General features: G+C 39.7%; 1 protein-coding gene across 5 annotated transcripts in view; it reads right to left on the bottom strand.

Moving 5' to 3' along the window:
• Nucleotides 1-5,851: 5,851 nt before the first annotated feature.
• Nucleotides 5,852-21,611, bottom strand: part of PPP2R3B (protein phosphatase 2 regulatory subunit B''beta) — a 100,491-nt gene continuing 84,731 nt past the window's right edge. For 4 of the 5 annotated variants that reach the window (XM_054008702.1, XM_054008686.1, XM_054008694.1 and 1 more), the window contains 5 exons: nucleotides 20,835-20,924; nucleotides 19,224-19,399; nucleotides 16,233-16,351; nucleotides 16,022-16,128; nucleotides 5,852-7,155 (listed from right to left, as the gene is read on the bottom strand). In XM_054008702.1, the coding sequence (XP_053864677.1) occupies nucleotides 7,011-7,155; nucleotides 16,022-16,128; nucleotides 16,233-16,351; nucleotides 19,224-19,399; nucleotides 20,835-20,924 (637 nt within the window). In that variant the 3' untranslated portion in view covers nucleotides 5,852-7,010. Of the gene's footprint in view, nucleotides 7,156-14,706; nucleotides 14,765-16,021; nucleotides 16,129-16,232; nucleotides 16,352-19,223; nucleotides 19,400-20,834; nucleotides 20,925-21,611 lie in introns of all 5 variants that reach the window. The other variant, XM_054008707.1, reaches the window with a different exon arrangement.

Below are 21,611 nucleotides of genomic sequence, written 5' to 3'. Positions count from 1 at the left end.
GGGTTTGGGGTAAAGACCTGGTAATTCAATGTTTTCGTTGATGTGGAAGTTAGATGAGACTTTAGGTAGGAGTGATAGGCCGTCTGCCCCACACTGGCAGAGAAGGAGTTAATAGAGCTGTGTGGGAAGCAGCCAATAGGAGAGGAGTTGTGAGGAAGAGCCAATTGGGGCCCAGCAGACCTACATAAAAAGAGACATAGGGCAGAACAGGGTCTGTTCCTGCTGGGAGTCCAGAGAGTAAGGACTGCGACAAAAGAACATAAAAATGGCCATACTGGGTCAGACCAAAGGTTCATCTATCCCAGGTGGCCAATGCCAGGTGCCCCAGAGGGAATGAACAGAACAGGTAATCAAGTGATCCATCCTGTCACCCATCCCCAGCTTCTGGCAAACTGAGGCTAGGGATCCCTAGAGGGCTGAGAGAACTGTAAGCACTTTGGACAGCACAGTGGCTGGGGTTCCTGCAGCTGAGCAGCTGAGTGCCCTGAGATAAGGGCAAAGGTCCTGGGGCCATGGGGAAGTGGCCCAGGGAAATAGAGCAGCATTGACCAAGATTACAGAGGAGCAGCAGGAGGCAGCAATTTAGAGGTTGGGGCCTGGAGTAGTGGGTAGTCCCAGGTTCCCCCCCACTTGCCACTGGGAAAGTGGCTGGACTGTCGGACAGATTCCCTTGGAAGGGGGAACACAGATGGTGACCTACCTGGACGGCTGAGTCGAGAAGCGGATGCTGCAGTTTTGGGAGCTGAGAGAAGAGCCATAGGCGAGAGCAGAGATTAAGTGGTGTGCAGACCGTGGATGTGGGCGTTGGCCTCGAGCTAATCTCCAGCATGACCACGAGGAGGCACCAGTCTGTCGATGAGGACTGTACCCTGTGACAGTAGGAAGGAAGGATGGGGATGTAGAATCACTGTGTCCTGGTAGAATAATGTGTATGGTGAATCAGCCATAAGTGGTCCCATTCCCTTGTTCCTGGCTGAAGTGATGGCTACAAGAAATGGGGTTTTGAATGCCAAGTGTCGCAGAGAACAACCACCCATGGATTTAAGGAGGGATTTCCTCAAGGCATTGAGAACTAAGTTAAGCTCACATGGTGGAGTGGGCTCCCTTACACGAGGAAAAAGGTTGGATAAGCCCTTGGTTAATCTTACAGTGGTGGGATGCAGAAATGCTGAAAAAACTCTTCAACTGGTAGATGAAAGGCTGTAATGGCAGCAAGGTGGATTTTATGTTTAATGACAAATGCAGGTTTTAAGTTCAACTGCCAGTCAAAAAAATAAGAAAAGGTGAGACTCAGAAGGAGATTGATTTCTGGAAAGGATTCCTCTTCTGCAGGTAAGTTTTTCGTGTGGTAACTTTTCAACACCACACAATAGAACAATCCCTGTTCTAAAACCCAAGAGCCATGGCTTTGAAGGATGGGTAGGAAAGATGGGTGGGCCAAGGTGCCTGTATCTTGGGTCAGCAGGTCTACCACCAAAGGAAGACAAAGGCATGGATTCAGAGACAGGCGAATCATAGACTTTAAGGTCAGAAGGGACCATCATGATCATCTAGTCTGATCTTCTGCACATTGCAGAAATGAGATCTGGAAACCATACCTGCCTTAGCCAGGTTGATGCTAGGAGGATAATTACTGCTTTCTCCTGTTCCAGTTTGTTCAGGACCCAGCATAGCAAGAGTGTTAGAAGATAAATGTTATTAGAGCTCGAGGCCAGGGTTGGGGAAGGTATCTCTTAGAGTTATGTCTGAGACTTTCCCTCAAACAAAACATCAGCATTTCATGTTGAGAAGCATAGTAAAGAGGTGTATCTTTTGGGGAGCTCCAGGTGAAACAGAGCTCCTGAAAGGTAGGATTGCTTAGCTCCCACTCATGATTCTCACTGAAAAATCTGCTCAGGTGTTCTGGAGACCTGGTATGTACATTGCTGAGATGTTGATTTGGTGGGTTATGCCGCAATTCCCAAGTTTTATTACCTCTGCACATAAAGATTGGGATCTTGCGTCTCCTTGCTGTTCATCACGCCCCTTATTGAGTGGTCCTTGATCTTGGGTAGGAAATGAACATGTGTACCAAACTGCCCTGACCTCACAGAGATTGCTGTGAAGTGACTTGTGCCTTGTGCTCTTAAGTCATAAGCACATAAGAATGGCCATATTGAGTGCGACCAATGGTCCATCTAGCCCAGTATCCTGTCTTCCAACAGTGGCTAATACTAAATGCTTCAAAGAGAATGAACAGAACATGGCAATCGTCAAGTGATCCATTCCTTATCGTTTAGTCCCAGCATCTGGCAGTCAAAGCCTGGGGACACCCAGAGCATGGGGTCACATCCCTGACAATCTTGGGTAATAGCCATTGATGGACCTATCCTCAATGAATTTACATAATTCTTTTTTGAACCCAGTTACACTTTTGGCCTTCAGAACATCCCTGGCAACAAGTTCCACAGTTTGGGTGTTGTGTGAAGAAGTACCTCCTTCTGTTTGTTTTAAACCTTCTGCCTATTAATTTCATTGGGTGACTCTGGGGCTTGAGTTATGCGAAGGGTTAAATAACACTTCTTTATATACTTTCTCCATCCATTCATGATTTTATAGATCTCTATCATATCTTGAAAAAGAGACAACCAAGGTAGGATGAATAGTTCCAGTCTTTTTAATCTCTCCTCACATAGAAGCTTTCTATATCAATCAATTTTTTGCCCTTTCCTGTACCTTTTCCATTTATAATAATCTTTTTTGATCTCAGGGGATCAGAACTGCACATGGTATTAAAGGTGTGGGCATACCATGGATCTATATAATGTCATGATATTTTCCTCTTATTTTCTATCCCTTTCCTAGCATTCTGTTTGCTTTTTTGACTGCCACTGGAGAGTGAGCAGATGTTTTCAGAGAACTATCCACGATGACTGCAAGATCTTTGAGTGGTAACATTAATTTATACCCCATCATTGTGTATGTATAGTTGGGATTATGTTTTCCAGTGTGCATTACTTTGCACTGATCAACATTGAATTTCATCTGCCCTTTTTTTTTTTTTGCTTAATCACCACATATTGAGAGATTCCTTTGTAACTCTTTGCAGTTCGGTTTGGACTTACAAAATTACTCAAGATAGTTGCCATCTCACTGGTTTACCCCTTTTTCCCCGATCATTCATGAATAATTTTGAATAGCATTGGTCCAAATACAGATCCTGGGGGGACCCTGCTATTTACCTCTTTCCATTCTGCACACTGACCATTTATTCCTACCCTCACAAATCTTGAGCAAGCTATCGTGTCAGCTGCACTAAGACAGACCCACAAAGAAGCTTTGATGGTCAACTGACAAACAAAGATGAGGGCTGGGAAATGGTTCTTGTAGTCCTGTGGTATTTGGTCAATAAAATGAAAGAACATGCTATAGTTTGTGTAGTCATATTTTGCCAGGGTTCCGTAGTTGTAGCCAAACAATTCCAGGCGCTTGAGATCCTTGCAAAGAGGAGTTGATCTGGACTGATGTCTGTTTCTCTCAACCGCACTGACCACCAGAGAATTTGGGGTGAGTTAGGAGCAAAGGTACTCTGAGCCCTTGGCCAGCATGTAGTACTTTGCGTCAGTCCTCTTACATGTAGGCAAGATGGTAGGTGGTATTTGCCAGATGGCATGGGCTGGTGACAGGAGGACATTGTGACAGCTATTGTGACCACATGCAGTATCTTTGGGGCAACATTGTATTAAGCTTATTAATTATGTATTACTGTGATTGTATGCAACTGTGTGGGGTGGTGAAGGGTTGCCACAGTGCTGCCAAAGAACAGTCAGGGGTGATTAAGGTGAATCACTTAGGTTGTAAACACCTCCAGCGAGCTACCACTGTCTGGTGAGGCCTGCATATATGGTTGAAAACTGGCTTTTCCAGGGACCAAAGACAGGGCTTTTGATATAAAATGGTGAGTAAATTGTCAGGATCTTCTATCCAGGGATGGGGTGGGAGTGTGTCTAACCCCCTGTGGAAGGATTGAAAAGACTTTGATCTACTAGAGCCCTAGAAGATGGATGATTGCTGGGAAGCTTTAAAATGTGTATAAGAATTTAAGATATATTTGTTGTAATGTTTTTACCTTACCAATAAGTGTCCTTGTTTAGAAGGCTGTGTGGTAACTCGTAGCCGCTAGCAATATTGTTCCTCGCCCTCAGAGAAAGGGAAGAGCAGGGGCTCTTAGGCAGACTAGCTTGCTGGGGATAGTGCTGTGCAGTCTTAAAATGCTTCTGGCGGAAAGGAGTGGGACAAGGGGTCCTGCCTGTAGACCTGATTGCTGCCTGAGTGTCATCATTAATAGGCAGGGCTATCTTGTCTTGATAAGATATGCACAGTGTCCACTAATGAATGGTGGGGTTCCTGTGTCTTCTCTAGGAGGATCTGTAAAGTCTTAACCACTCTTCCTTAGTTCTTGAAAGACTAAAATCAACTGCATAGTAGGAGAGAATTAATTAGAAAGGGGTGCCTCTTCCTCTGCCTTTAGCTCCTGTTCTACTGAAGCATCTTCCTGGAGAAAAGGGTCCTGGAGTACTCACTGTTCCACTTGATGAGTCCTCCATAGAATTAGTCACCAGGCCACCTCTTCCTGCAGCCCCCATTGGCCTAGAATGGCGAATCATGGCCAGTGGGAGCTGTGATGGGCTGAACCCGCGGACACTGCAGGTAAAGAAACCGTCCCGGCTGGCCAGCAGCTTTCCCTAATGGGCCGCATGCCAAAGGTTGCCGATCCTTGATGTAGTGTCTGACAGCTAAGCTGCAAGTGGTTAAGAAGGAACTGGAGCAGCAGTATATCTGCCTCACCCCATATACCCTCTGTCTGAGGCTGTATAGCGTGCAGGCATGGATCAATTAACACTGCTGATAAAAAAAAAAATCTCCAAGAGTGCACGTCCCTATGGGTTCTCCACATTAAGTGTGCACACAGCCAATAACTCAAAGAACCTCTATTACTGGCAGTGAAAGAAGACCAGAATGACAGATTCTCTATGTAAAACTGGCCATTTAAAAAAATATAAAGCCACTGCTGTGAGGTCTAACATAGGAACCTCATACTACTATACTTTGCCAATTTTTCAGACTAGAGCTGTACTTTAAGTGCAGGAATATCAGCTCGTGAGGAGAACTAGGCCATTAGAAGCATGCCTATGTTTACAAATGCTTTTACAAGTTGGCTTCTATATAAGGGAGCCAGGTTGAGGGGAGCACAGCAGCCTGCAACCTTCTTCATGTTTCCAAGTTGTATCTGAGCATGCACTGTGAAGTCAGCTTACTCATGACAAGGCAAATCATCCACCAGGGAGTCATGACGAAGCTTGAAATGAAGTCTGTAGGAGCCCTGCTGAGAAAATTTGGCTTCAGGGTCAGACTTAGTTGATGAAGTTAGATTTATGTGAACTTCCACTAGACAAAATGCAAAACCTTGTAGACTGGGTTCTATTTATAATCCTGATTGCGTTTTCTCCGATTACACTTTGGTACTGGAAATCAACGCCAGAGCTCATGTTACAAAAAGGGTATTCTTTCATTATGTGACATTGAGATAACTTGGGCTACCAAGTGTCTTAGATCATCACACAATATTCTGCTTGTTTTGTACAGCAATCTTCCTGCAGTTTAGAAACATATTGCCTTCCTCAAGTAGTGGAAAACTCCTACGGATTTTTTCAGATTTTAGTTCTGAATAAGTATGCCAAACGGATCCAAGCTTACCATTTAAAGAAGTGTGTACTCACATGGATACCCTGTAATATTTTTTAAAAGGCATCTTGAAATTAAAATAGTAAGACATTTGCTGTCTGTAATAAGTGACTACAAGTAGATTACATGTATGAAAATCTTTATTTGAAAATACAAACATGATCCTTTAAACATTTTAAACGGATTTACACCGCAAACAAAAATAACTTACATCTTTTTGTACATTTTACATGAAAATCTGTTTAGCAGTAAAGTATTGCTGAAAACGTTCCATACCTAAATTCTCACTTACATTTGTACATTTCAAGGCACTACAACCTTATGATTTAATTGAGTAACAAATGTCAACTCGTCCAGTAAGCAATCTCTTGCCATAGGTAGGCAGGTGAGGAGACAATTTCAAGCTGCTGTGACACTATTTGTTTGAATATTTATGGAATGTGTCAATAGCTAACCATTGAAAAGGAGGAACAAACAAAAACATTGAATGCCCACAGAGCAGTGCACATCACAGATCAAGTAACATTTATACAAGGTTTAAAAAAATTGGTTCCTTCTACATGGAGTAAAATACCCTATTAGGCGTCAAGTATGAACACTAAAACAGACTTTAGTATTCGAGAATGGACATCAATGAAAGGACTTGAAGTTTAAAAGGGCGAAGTTAAAGTTGGGGCAAATAAAATGAGGGGGTGGAAAGGAAAGAGGAGAAGCTTGTTTTAGCATTAAATAGTCTACGTTGTACACTAATATATTCGGCTTGTCCAATGAAACTACTCTCAAATACTGAGCCAAATCATTCACTCACAGCTACTCTCATTCTCTTTAACAATGATACCATTACTAGATTTTTGCCATGAAAGCACAAGCATTCTCCTTATTTCCCATCCTAGCACAGGGACTTCGGTTCACAGATACAGGATGAAGGTGGTCAGTGCACTATGTATCAACTCTAGAGAGAATTATATAGTCATCTCTTAAAACCAATAGAGTACTTTAGAGAAGAACTTAAATATGGTTACTCTTCCGTTAAGGAATTATGCAACATCTATAAATAAATATTTTAATCTATTTTACAAGCTATAAACTACTGAATAAATACAAAAAAGTTTTGTCATTCCATACAAATGCACTTCATTTTCTTTAAATGATAACCTAATGATTAATTTTGTAGCACAAAGAACTAAGTTTACTTTCTCTCAAGACAAATCCACTGAATTTTTATACATGTGTAGCAGACCTGCTGCAGACTGTCCTTTTCCTTCTTCTGCAAGTGTTGATCAGAATCACTCAAAGTCCTCTTCATAATCATAGTCATCCAAGTCTACATCAGCTAGATGGGATGGCATTTCAAAGAAAGGTCTTTTCTCCATCTGAAATTTTAGGACATTGGCCTTCTGATGGTCTACAGGATTCAGCTCTGCCTCATAACTAGGAAAGAGACAAGGAATAAAAAGAATTAAAGAAGGGTCCAGAGTCACAGGGAAGTGCGTAGGCATTAGTGTAATAATGATGCACCTACTTTAAGAGATTTACTTTTGACAAAATTTAAGCAGCATATAAGTGTAGATAAAACTTAGTTTGAATATAGCAACGTTCAAGGAAGTTACCATACCAGTTGTAACTGGCTAATCTCTAGGTCAAACGTTATGTGATTTTGTACCCCTTTTCATAAAAATTACATCAGACATACTAGGAATTGAATCAATTAAAAGGACTCAAGCTCATAGTGTGCAAGTGGAGTATTTGTAGGTAAGAGCTAGAGACTGCCACATGCACCACATACATGTACTTGACAAGAAACAAATTCCCTTCTTTAGAAAGGTAGAAATTAGATTTGGAAACATATCAAAATATGAAGGATAGGGAAGCTACAATGTTATTAAAAGTGAGCCTAATGAGGAAGCCAAAGTAACCCAGTGGTAGAAAGTGGGTGGTAAATCAAACAAAGCAGATGCTAGAAAACAAAAGCCAACTTCTTTCATTAATGACAAATGGCTACTTGATAAATGTATCCAGATCAAGAGAATGATTTCCACTGATTTTGGCAGTATCCAGCAAGATCAGTTTTCACACTGTTGCTTTAACTGGGCATCCCACTCCAAAGTTTAGAGAATTCTAAGATGTTTTCTAAATGACCCCCAGCTTCTAGCACCCAGGAAGCAGTGCATCTCATGACCAGTTTAAAAATACCTCATTTATCATGCCTCAGTCATTTTTTGAGCCAGGGGTATCTTAGGTTCACATTTGTCATCCAAATTACCACTGAGTGCCGTCATTCTGTACAGATGCTGTCTTTCTACAGAAAGTAGCACTTCTGAGCACTTACTGAGAACAGTTTCTCTGTCTATTGCCTCCTCAACAAGGAACAGCAAGGACAAGCTAGTATACAGAGACACTAAGGAGATTCAATCCCCACGGAAGTTAGTGGGAATCTTTCCATTGCTTTCAATGGGTTTAGGATTAGACCCTGAAGTGGCATTATGTGGCAAGTCACAAGATCATTCTTCTAGCAACTGACAGATCAAAGATTACCCCTCAGCCTATACTGTTTATATACCAGGAACCACTTGACAACCCTAAAATAAAATGACAATATTAGAGCTAGTCAGAAAAAGTTAGGTGTAACCATTTTCCCTCAGAGAATTCAGCTTCATCTAAAATGAAATACGGTGAAATTGTGTTGATTTCATTAAAATGTCATACAGAAGAGAAAACGAAAAAAGTTTTTCACCTTGCCAAAACATCCCATTTTGACATTTTTGGGACAAACATTTCAATTTTTCCTTTCAATATGACTTTGAATTTTAAATTTTGTATCACATTATAATGTCAAAATTGAAATGAAACATTTCAACCAACCCCAAATTAATTTTTATTTCAGAATTTTCTTTCATAAAGAGTTTAGAAATTCTAGGGTTCTTAATTGGAATGAAAGAAAATTTCAAAATCCTCCATGAAACAAAATTTCTGTTCTTCACACAACTCTAATTTATAAATGTTAGCAGAGAGATATTTCAAGGGCTAGATGGGATTTAGCCACACAACTATGTAAATGTGCCTGTGCTGAGTGAGAGAAGGTAAAGCTTGTACTTTAAACAAATTAAAAATGGAACACACCAGTCAATTTTCCCTGACAAGTGTGTAAAAGCCTTAAAAACTTAAGTGTAATTTCTCAGATCCACTGATTCTCACTTAAATTAACTGGCTCACAGCAAATGGTGCCGAGAAGACAGAATTCACCAACTAACACCCTTTCACATTATGTCCTCCTGGTTACAGAACAAAGACTAGTTCTGTGGGTAAAAACACTCATTTTAAAATCACTGAACAACTTTAGTTGGGTATCTGTGAAGGACTGTGCAGTTACACAGTCCAGACAGAAAGCTTTAACGGTACTGTTACTATTAACTTCTTTGCAGCCTATTCCAGTCTGGGGCTGAAATCCACACTTGCTATTTGACTTACTACTGAACAGCACCTGTCACACAGACACTCTGACTAGGAGTACTGGCCCAGATTTTCACAAGTTTTACAGGCACAATTTTGTGCCAGCAATTCATTGCATGGGGGACTGTCTGGTCAGCAGAGCTCAGTCCCTCCAAAGAAGCATCCCTTCTGTAAGTTTTTGCTCACAAAATGTATTTGTCTGCTAGCCAGAGTTTGGGAATGCCAATGTGAAAAAGAAGAGCTGAAAAGATAGCCGCCCCCGCTTCCCCCAATTCCTTTCCACCATATACTTTGTTGCTCAGATAAAGTACAGAGAGCTCAGTTACCCTTCTCCTTCCCTTTGAACACCAAACTAGTCAGAATCAGCCAGGTGGGAGATACAACTTTCTAAGTGGGACAAGACATAAAGCACTTTTGTTTTCAGTGGAACAAAAAGTGGGATCTAGAGAAAGACCAAAGTCTGCCATTTTGATTCTAAAATACAAGGTAGAACTCCACTGGGAGCCCAAGGCACGAAGGTAATTAAAGATGCCCTCCCCTATGGGATAGGCCATGACTCCACCTGTCTTCTCTGGAGTGAATTTCCAGTAGGCCAAGCTGTCACAGTACGGTATACCAACAAGAGAATCTGGCCACAGAAAAATCCCAACTTTAATGCTGTTACCACTTTGTGTACTAGCATCATATTTCTTCAGGAGACCAGCAGCCGGGGCACACAAGTAGGTGATAGCATGGAAGCTGGCTAGGGAAGACAGAAGCAGAAGTCTTGTAGGAAGTGAATTGGGCTACAGGTCAGAAATCTATTTGTGAGAAATCTTAAGAGCTGGAAAATTGATTATGACTGCAGCTGTTTGTATATAGAGTTAAGCAGAGGTGAGATCAGAATTTTTTCTTTAATTTCTAGAAGAGAATAGAGTTTTGTTTATTTATAGGCTTTTCTATGGCTCTCATCACTAGTACATGTGCACCTGTCTCAGTGACAATCACTGCCTTCCCCCCCCCCGCCCCACACACACAGAGTAAAGGATCAGTGCAATATGCTGGTGCCAGTGCTTTGAGTGTGGCCCTTCAACATTTTGTTTGGAGAGGCAGAACAGTTGAGTGATAGCAGTGTTGAAAGCTAGCAATATAGAAATGCTGATTTTAGTCACTGCCACTATAAAAAAGTAAGAGATGACACAATTAAACACTACTGCATTCGTTTTTCAATATGTTGCCAAAAAACGCACACACATGATCACAAGATCTCACATCCAAGTTGTTTTGTGCATCCTAGATACTAGAAATTTTGGAATGGGGGCAGCTAGATGCCACCATAGTTACAGGGTCCCAGCTATGTCAATTTAATGTAGAGGTGAGAGAATTAGAGACTGAATTCACTGCTAAGATAAGATCTGAATTGGTCCACCATGTCTGTCAGGCTCTATCATGAGTTCCTAGCTGTAAAGTTTCAGGTGCCTTCTAAGGTAAGGTAAACAGGGACAATGAATTCAGAAATAAGGATACCTAGTTAAGGTATAAAAAGGCTCAATCTTAACCTTGATCACTAAAATCAATGTGGCAAAGTCCTGGATATTTATAAGCATGTAAGTAGAGCTCCACAGGTTGGTGTGTTAAATCAATGGAATGTCCACACTATGTATGCACAGTATTCAAATGTTTAGTCCTTCGCTTCATTCTTTGTAATCAGAATAAATTTTCATACATCAGAATATATTTGTCCCTATTTAAGATTCAGTTGATGGACGTTTTAAATTAAGAAGCTGTTTGAGTTCTAGGGCACAAAATAATACATCTGAAAAGTGTCTTTGGTACTAGACATTTTTTCATATTCAGATAATCCTAAAAAGCAGCCACACAATCTTTCAAAATTTCCCCAAAATATTAATCACTGGGCTGAGAACAAGCATCAGAAACTTCATCCTAAAGGTTAACTTTTTCACTTATAAGTGCCTGAAAACAAGGGTTTATAATGAAAGTGACTCTTCAGCCATAATTATGGGGTTCCTAACAGACACTATAATTTACAGTCTTCTACACCATTAATTCCTTCTTTTGGAGACTGAAATAGATTCTTCGAAAAAAGCAAACATCCAGAATGTACTATTTGCATTTATGCCACTATGCACACACACTGCAGCAAGGAAAGATGTGGCAACAATTTTTTTCAGTCATATACTGTGAAGTTAACCAATTTCTATTCCATGCTAGAAGAGAGTAAATAAGATTTTCATCCTGCACTACCACTCTGTTATTCCTGGTTTAAGACACCCATGTACTCAAAAGGGTATTTAAACACTCCTCAAGTTGCACATATGCCAGCATTTATGCAGTACTTTGATTATTTCTTGATTACTTAGGAGCCCAGCCCACACACCCACTGTATCAGAAGCTTCAGACAGATTTAGTTAAAGTTTTAGAGGTAAAATATTTTTGTCCAGGTCCTTTATTTTTTCCTCTCACTTTCCAAACACCATTTAAATTAATAGGAATTCTCAATCTAAAAAAGAAAGGTTAAAATCTGTACTGGAATGCCCTGGTTCTAGATATGACTATACTGAATCCTGTGATGTCAGGAGCTGAGCTTTGCTTAAGTTAGCTGTTCTAATAGACAAGCCGGGAATAGCACCATTGATATTCCCAAATGATTAATTGGAACAAACTTTATGCTAAATTTAAAAACATATTTGGATTTTCAGATAGATGCATACATCAAGAAAGGCCAACATTACCACATACAAAACAAAACAAGAGACCAAGAGGCTAATCAGTTTCTTTATATAATGCAGTTGCAAAGCCATATGCCAATTTAGTCATCTATTGTAAGAAAAGTTCTTTATTTTAAAATCAGTTTACTCATCACTATTTATAATCTTGCATTCTCTCTTGGCCTCAACAAAAAGTCAAATGAAGTCTGCTTCATTTTCAGGTTCTTACACTACAGAGAAAAGGTTTATGTAATTGCTTCTTTGGAATATTAAAATTGTAAAAAACATTTTTATTGGTCTAGTTTTATAAAATCTTGGCTCACAATTTAAATGCTGTTAAAACAACTTTAAATTGACTACAAAACAACTTGTCTTGTCCTACTCCTTAAATACTAGTATTTGTTTGCTTTGAGTCTTCTAGAAACTCACTTGCCAACTTTGACCTATTACTGTACACATTGATTTTAGTAGCTGTCCTAGTTTTGATATATTAGAGATATACTTATTTGGTATTTCCAAGCCAGTGGTCTCCAAATTGATAATGCAGGATCTTGGCACGGAAGCCCAATAAAGCAAGATCAGTAAGTTATAAATATTGGTAGTTTCAGTCGGGGGGACCTATTTAAATCAACACAAAAATGGCCATACCAGATCAGACCAATGTTCCACCTAGCCCAGTATCCTGTCTTCCAACTGGGGCCAAAGGCAGATGCTTCATAGGGAATGAACAGAACAGGGCAATCATCCCCTGTCATCCAGTCCCAGCATCTGGCATTCAGAGGCTTAGGGAAATCTAGACCATGTGATTTAAATCAGGAAGCCAGAAATCTAGATTTAAGTCATCAATTTTAATCGTGTTTTGCATTTATATATTAGTTATTTTCCTAAGGAAATACATTCTCTTTGGTTGCTAACCATTAAAATTCACTGATTTGCAACTAAATACAGCCTTTATATTAAATTTGGTGCTTCTTTTTGCTAACCAGGAGGATACACTATATTTACACACATTTATTGAAATTATAGAGTTCACCTTTTTTTACTAGATTAAAAAAGTTAACTTGTGAATTTTGTCAAGCTCTATTTGGATGGAAATTCAAATTCAATTAAAAATGCATAAAAGCATTTTTTTAAAAAACTCGAACTACCTTAAATGTGCTGGACGCAAGAAAAAAAAAGTTTATCAAAATATGACTTGTTAGACAAAGGAAGCTGTAATTACTGAATTGAACTGATTGTTTCTGGTCACCCTGTCCTTCAAGATTTTAGAACTAGAAGATCTCACTTTCATACCAAATTTGTATTTATAGATTGGAAGAGAAAAAAAAACCTTCTTGTTTTTGAAACTCCCAACTGGCTTCTTAACTTTGAATATGCTAGTCACTGATCTGAACTAGCTGAATAAATTTGAAATAAAAAAAATTCTCTGCATGCTTACTGGTTTCTCTGCTCAGCAAAAGCTGGTTTAGCACTTTAACAAACTCCGGTTCCAGGGGCTCAGCTAGTGATTTCAACTAGTTCAGTGGTTTGACTTTCTTTAAAAACTTGGCAGCAAATGCATACTGCTTAATACTACTTTTTGTATTTAATTTAAATGATTTTAATAGTTATTTGTAACAGGTTTAGGCTTTAACACATGATCAATTTTAAACATATTAAAAAAAATAAACCTGTATTAAATTTAAATAAAGAAATCCAATATCTATTTTTAAAAAAAGATTGTACAAAAAGAGTATTTTATCCACCCTGGCTCCGATCAGACAACAGAAATGCACTGCCTCACTTGAAAGATTAAAGTAAATTAGGACACCAATACAGTAGATTCCGCTTAATAGCAACCTGGGTATTAACAACTTCAGGTCAATAGCAACATCCCAGTGATTTCAATGTTAACGGGATTCAGGTATTGGCAATGGCATGCTGCTTATTAAGAATGTTTTTTGGAAGAAAGGCCCTACTGCAGGCAGCTTTGCAAGGCTGCAACCAGGGAAGAAGTTTTGGGCTATGCCTTCCCTGGCTGCAGTCTTGTAGTCCTGCCTGTGGCTGATGCTCAATATGTTCCAGTGCTTCCTTTTGGGGCTGCAGCCCACAAACTTGGGGCCACATGCAGGAGGTCTGGGGCTACATGCTGGGAAGGGAGGTTGTGGGCATGGTACCTCTCCCTGCACCTTCCAGACTGCGCCCTAACGGGGCTGCACACAGGGAATGCAGTGCTGGGGTGTGCTGAGCCCTAACCCCCAGAAAGCAAATGGAGAGTTACTGTGCAGCTGTGGGCCCCTACCACCTCTGCTACCTATAGAAAGCCCCTGCATCCAGGCAGCAGTCCCCTTCCCCACAGGCAGGTTTGCAGTCAGGGAAGGCACATCCTAGTGCTTCCTTCCCTGGCTGTAGTCTCAAAAACTTGCCTTTCACTTATTGGCAACTGCCCGATAATGGCAACTTTTTGCTGGTAACTGAGGCCGGTTGCTAATCAGCAGAATCTACTGTAACTTTAAAACACCCACCTCAATGATTAAAGGGTCAGAAAATTAATCTTAAGGCAATGAGTGGTGCAAGTTATATAGCAAGAAAACACTGAGAAGCAAGAAACACTGGTAAATTATGCCTATAGAAACATTTAGTAAACTTCATAGGGAAACATCAGTTAAACCATACTCTAATTACCCTGTCAACTGGGGAAGTTGATGCTTAGGAGGAGAGAAGTTAGAAATTAAGAACATTAATTAAACTCAACTCTGGATCTTATGCAAGGATGTGATATTTAGAAACATGCAGCCCTGCACCAGTAGGAACCTCTGGACCTTCTCAAAACAAGCATCCTTACCTTAACATTTCCTTACCCTAGCCTTGGGCAGGGCTAGTAGTCAGAGAAATCAGAATCCCTAAAATTGTTACAGAAGGAATGTCAGTGTTCTGCTGATACAGGGTTTTTTTTTTTTGGGTAAAAACAGAAGAACATAAAACCACTAATAGCTGAATCTGAAGGAACATCTGATTACTTTGCTGTGGCATCATGTTACAAATGCTAGATTTACAAGAAATATAACCAGTTTCAGTTTATCTCCATGGTGTTGGGATTTATATTTCCCTTCCATTCTCCAATAGGTATTTACATATAAAGGGTTTGCATTGACTCCTAAAAGCAGACATTCAGGAGATCAGTAACATTTACGCGATAGTGGTCTTTCAGCCTGGGAATTTGCAAAAAGTTCACTACTTATGCCTGGACACATCTTTTTAAGAGGCCTCTTGGACTCAAGCTACTAGAACCTCTTGCACAAACAAGCTCTATAACAGAGGCTTGCAGTCTTTTGGGTCCTTTTTAGAGGAGATTTTGCAGGCACCATAGGATTTAACTGAACACCCTTTCCTGAGGCAGTCAGGCACTTTTCATGCCCATCTGATGTGCGAAATCCAGGAACATCAACACCCTTTATTCTTTCCGACAGACCTTACATCTTGAGGCCAATGGCAACTTTAAAAAAAACAAAAATGCAAGTAGTGGTCTAAAGCTACAACAGCAAACACAAAATCTTAGTCCTAAACACTTAGTCTAAATACTTTTATATAGTATTAAAAACTAGATTTGAAAGACTAGCATGGAGTAAGGTAGATGTTGGATTTTGTGATTGCAAGTAGCTGAGGCATGATTAGATGGGTGGGGTATTTATTAGAGAAGGAAGAAAAATAAAATTGTGTAATAGTTTAAAGTTGTTTCTATCTTACAGGGTCCAAAATGGACCCTTTTTTGTTTTTTGAAGTTTTTTATTCACACATTTTGTTTATGAAAATTTTTCATGTTTAAATACATTTTGTGAAACTGCTTTTTTAAAAATTGATTTTGATTTGGAAAAAAAGACCCTTTTGACAAAAACTTTGTAAAACTTCAACTAGTTCTAGCACTTATATCTCTGTCATTGGAATGTACTGCTTGAGATGCATGAGGATGCTCTCTTAGGCCATCTCAATACCCTCTAATCTACTGCTCAAAAAGCTTCGTTGGCCATATAGCTAGATATGGAACTCCTACAGTGGGGGGTCTGAAAGCAAGGCATGATGGACATCAAAGTTGTTTAATATGTGGTACTCTAATTAGTTTAGCTAACTCATACTATTAACATTCCCCATATCTTTCTTACCCATCATTCCACTGGTCGCTAGCTGCCTCTTCAGCTACCAGGATATCGTACTCTTCAGCAGCATATTTCTCCCAGTCAGAAATCTCTTGGCTTTCATTTTCACCATCCTGAACAGAATCAATTTTAACATTTTATTTATGCATTAAATTTATGCATAATGCATGATATTACATTTTATATGTTTGTGTTTAACAAGACAAAGTTTACTTACCCTCAACATAGAAAATTGATCCTTCTGCTCATGGTCAAGGTATTTTTCAATGTTGAAAAAGGTATCAAAGAACACATTTGCTAACTTGCACTTCTTTAAGTCATGGAGAGTAATTTTCTCTGGGAAAAGATTAAGAGATAAGTAGTAAAATATTAAAAAATATAAACTGATTGAGCTGTAATTCATCCCTTCGCTGAAAGTGCAAATGTGTTGAAAATTTAAAAGGAAAAGAGTCACCATTTGCTCAAGAACTAAAAAGCTGTAAGGTGATCAGCACTATTTCAGTTTAAAGTTACAATTTTCAGTAGCCTGTCTGATGGAGAGTGATTTGACATGCTCTGGGTGCCTTATATAAAGAAATTATAACAGGTCCCAATCTGCCTTAAAACTGGTTTAATGATAAACTTGAGTATTTAAAACTTCAATTCAACATTTGGTCAGTGAAGAACAGGTGTTGGCCTGTGCAGGGTCACATGCAGAATTGAAGGCTATGTTTAGGGTGGTTAACTCCTTAGTTAAGATGACACATTCTCTAAACACTTATGGGTTTGAAGGGCTCCTGCTGTTTCAGAACCAACTGGGAGCAACTTCTCAGCTGGTTTTGTGCTCTCGCTGCTGTCTTATTTATTTTCCCCCACACGTACAAAAGCATAGTTCCTTTCCCATGGAGGGCTAACAATGCTCCCTGAACCCCCATGAGGCAAGTCTTCCTGGATGTCCACGTAGCTTCTGCTGGGGTCCATCTGTTCCCAGGTCCCTCACCTATTTCTCCACAACAGCTTCCCCTACTATCCTCCTGCTACAATCCCTCCGCCTGCCTCTTCCTCCTCCAGTCCATGAACAGCATGTTCGGCTTCAGTCCAGCTCTCCTTTCCCACTACCCCTTCCTCAGCCCTCCAGCTTCACCACACACCAGCAAAGTGCAAGTGAGTCATTGAATTGTAACTCCCTTGCTGGACAATGGCTGTTGATGGTTGTTCAACACCCGCCCGGGTGCTGGTTAGCTCCCTTGTCCTTTGTCTGTGAGGATCTAATATCTGGGCAATTCCCCAACTCACAGCATATTTTAGTGCTTAAGTCAGTTTCTTTTCAACCACATTAGACAAGTTTTGTAACCTTTAAATAGCCCTTAATTTGAGCAGGGAAGGTGGGTGGTGAGAGTGTGACTTCAAAATAATTACTATGTTCAGTGAACAAAAATTATAGGCAAGTACAACAGATTCACACTCCTGGAGACTATTAAAATCCAAGGATGTCTAAGAACTGAGTACAGGAAATCTCTTGGGAAAAAAATAAGACTACGTATAGATAATACCATAAAAAGTGTCAATAAGAAAGCATTATTGAAATTTGATTCCACAAGAAAAATTAATAGATGCTCTGAAAGATAAGAGAACTGAGCTACTCATCCTATACCTTTAAAATAAAAAACAACAGATAGCCAGGCCTAAATTTATGCTACAATTCTGAGACCATGCAATGATATTTTGTGAATACATTATATGTTTGGAACTTCATGTATCTACTCTGCAAATCTGTTGGATGGAAACCAATACAAGGCTGGTTGTTACTGAAATAGGTTACAGGAACTCTAACCGTAGTCAGCCAGACATTTAGACATTACTTTTGGACAGCCTGACTCATGTGTAGTGTCAAATATAACAGACTGATGGACTCCAAAGCCTTATCCTGAGCTAGAAGCCAAAGCTTCCAACATGCAACATGTGGAGCAGATGAAAGTGGCTGGAAGATGTGGGAATAAGCAGAATAAGGGATACAGATTACTGTTGCACACTTCAGTACCTTAAGGAGTTTAGAAAAGACAAGCAAAATTACTTGGATTATGGAAAACTACGGAATGGATCAGTCGCTACAGCCTGATGCCCACTTAATATTTAAGGTTTCAGAGTAGCAGCCGTGTTAGTCTGTATCCGCAAAAAGAACAGGAGTACTTGTGGCACCTTAGAGACTAACAAATTTATTAGAGTATAAGCTTTCGTGGACTACAGCCCACTTCTTCGGATGCATACCGAAGAAGTGGGCTGTAGTCCATGAAAGCTTATGCTCTAATAAATTTGTTAGTCCCTAAGGTGCCACAAGTACTCCTGTTCTTTTTGCTTAATATTTAAGAGTTTGTGTCATCAGGAATAACATTTTCTATATTAAACTTGAGTTTCTGTAGGTTTCATCAGCTAAGGGTCAAATTTAGGAGGATTAAAATGCAGTAAGCCCTTAGTGAATTTTAAGTTAATGTGAGCTGCTCAACTTTTTTGAAAATCAGGCCATTTTTAGGTGCCTAAATATGGATTTAGGATACTAACATTAGGCACCCACGTTTGAAAATGATTGCCCTTGTCTAAGACAAGTCATTCCACAGTTGATTGGCAGAGATTAAAAGATAAGTGAACTATTAAACATTAGGTTTCTTCGTAGAAGCACAAGTGAAATGAGAAAACTAAAGCTGCAGTATGGAGCCTGTCAGTTAAAGTGAGACAGACAGTCCTGGGTCGCAGTCAGTGACGCAGGATTTCAGTTTTTGAGTACAATCAACCTAGCTATGGGAAGGAGCATATGAATTCATATAAAGAAAAGACTAAAAAATTTTAAAATTGGTCCTCTTGATTTTAAGGTGCAAAGTAATTCACTCAGCAGACATTTCATTTCACAAGAACAAACATGTTCCAGTGGAAGGACCCCTGTTACAGAACTATTAACCAATACTATTAACCAATATCAGTATTTTCTGATCTAGTTTTTTTTTTTTTCAGAACTAACAATGAAGATTAGGCCTAACAATCTGATTCTTACTATAAAAGCAACTGATATTCTAGGCTGATCAGTGAGCAGCTACTTCTGCTTAACTAGGAGTATTAAGCTTGATCAACTAGCAAAGGCAGATTCACAACACAGCCCCGTGATGACCCCATAGGCCAAGACCAAATTAATCTGAGGCAGCAGAAAATAGTTCTAGAATGGAAAGAAGCCCCTTACCATCACATTGTGGCTTTACAAGATCCAGCATCTGGCACAGACAGTCTTCAAAAGGCAGAGGTTCAATGGCCATGTTATCCAGTTTTTGGCACTGTTCCTCATAAAAGTACTCCAGTTCATACATAGACAACGCACCATCCCCATCAAGATCCATACAGCGAAACCAGTATTCAATGCTGAAATAAGTGATAACACTAACTGTTTACTGCATGAATGGGTCTTGGCAAAGTCTAAATTTTTTAAAAAACTTTTACAGACATTGGACAGCTCACAGATCCCACTGCATAGCTTTAAGCATACCTAGTAGGGATTTGCATTAAGTCAAGAACAGACTATCATGATATAGCAAACTTCTGCATAAACACTTCTCTCACCAGGTGCTGACTCAGATACAATACAGGGTAAGCTATATTGTGCATTTTAAAAATACCTGTAAATTAAGTAGGTAGGAGGACCTAATTCCACCTCCGATATTTGGCCACAATTCCTAGTGAAGTCATTGGAAAGTGAAGTCATTAAGAGTCAAATTCTGGCTTCCTACAAGAGTTCACACTGAAGGACTACCTTATATTTCATCAACACCTCATAGTTCTGCTCTATCATAATGCAGCTCTTACTAAAGTCTTTGATGCCATATAGCAATGCAGAATTTGGTTCATTATTTGCGAGCCTATCCCTACTCAGTATTAGGGTTGAATAAAATATAACCCCATAAAATAGCAGCACTACTTAGGGCAGGTCTACACTATGGCAGGGATTGACACTCTGAGATTGATCCACCGGCAGTCGATTTAGCAGGTCTAGTAAAGACTTGCCAAATTGACTGCAGATTGTTCTCCAGTCGATCCCTGTACTCTACCCCCGACGAGAATAGTAAGGTAAGTCGACGGGAGATTTTCTCCCGTTGACCCTGGGATAACTTGACCTAAGGTACATCAACTCCAGCTACATTATTCACATAGCTGGAGTTGCGTAGCGTATGTCGACTTATTGCGGTAATGTAGACATAGCCTCAGTTAACCATATTCATAGTCATTAAAAGAGTGCTTTGAGGGGAATTAATGAAGAACCAAAACTGAAAAGAGAACACTGACGTAAAGAAATTTCCTTAGCCAGCTTCCTTTTACATCCTACTTTTTCTATAGATTGGTGTTGGGTTAATAACTTCCTCCTTACTAGTTCAGATTCACTTTGCTTGTGGAGTGACATCAGTCTCACACATTCGGCATTCTAACCTCACTATAATGTCAGAAGGGAATGAACATGTTCAAGGAAGACCTTGTTTGAAAGTAAGAGCTTTGAAAATTACCAAATCTAGCAAGAAAGAACAATTTTATATGAAGGATAGGTAGATTGTTTAAGCCTGATATATTTGAAAACATTCCTCTAACACAAAACCCCTCTTTAAATGAATCAGACTCAACAGCTGAAAAGAGGCCAAAGAAAATCAAATGAAACATACAGATTAAAAACACTAATTAGAAGTCTTCAAATGTAAATTGCTTTGGAAATTCATGGGTCAGGTCAGATAGGTATGTTCTGCCAGTTTATAGCTAGAGGCGGTCAATAAAGCCAGTTTCTAGTTATGCGCAAGTGTCAGTTAATTCTTACCTAGTTGGAGTCTTTTTGTCCTCTTCAGATATCAAAAACCAGACAAAATCAGCGTAACTAAGTTTTCCTTCTTTCTGTGCTTTTCTGCCCCTTAAAGACCAATCCAAGTATTGACAAATGGAAAACAAGAATGAAGAAGTATTTTAAGGCACTGAAATACTGCAACAAAACTGGGACTAGACTTCACCACTGTAAAAGGGTCATTTTGTTCATGTTAATTTTGTTAATTTTAACAAAAGCTTACATCGCAGTTGAAGTTAGGGAATGCAACTCTGGCTCAGGATCAGCAACACTCCATGTGCTGTCCCAGTCCTAACACATCCCGTATGAAAGAACGGGGAAGTGGATGGCACAGAATAGGGTGAGGAGGAATTCTCAGCTGGGTCTTTAAGACAGCTGATTAGACCTCAACTGGAATAGTGTGTCCAGTTCTGGGCACCACATTTCAGGAAAGATGTGAACAAACTGGAGAAAGTCCAGAGAAGAGCAACAAAAGTGATGAAAGGTCTAGAAAACATGACCTGTGGGGGAAGATTGAAAAAACTGTTTGTTTAGTCGAGAGAAGAGAAGACTGAGGGAGACATGATGACAATTTTCAAGTACATAAAAAGTTGTTACAAGGAGGAGGAAGAAAAATTGTTCTTGTTAACCTCTGAGGATAGGACAAGAAGCAATGGGCTTAAATTGCAGCAAGGGCAGTTTAGGTTGGACATTAGGAAAAACGTCCTAACTGTCAGGGTAGGTAAGCACTGGAATAAATTGCCTAGGGAGGGAGGT

The sequence above is a fragment of the Malaclemys terrapin genome, chromosome 1, assembly GCF_027887155.1.
Source record: "Malaclemys terrapin pileata isolate rMalTer1 chromosome 1, rMalTer1.hap1, whole genome shotgun sequence".
NCBI lineage: Eukaryota > Metazoa > Chordata > Testudines > Emydidae > Malaclemys > Malaclemys terrapin.
This window is presented reverse-complemented; position numbering and strand designations above follow the sequence as displayed.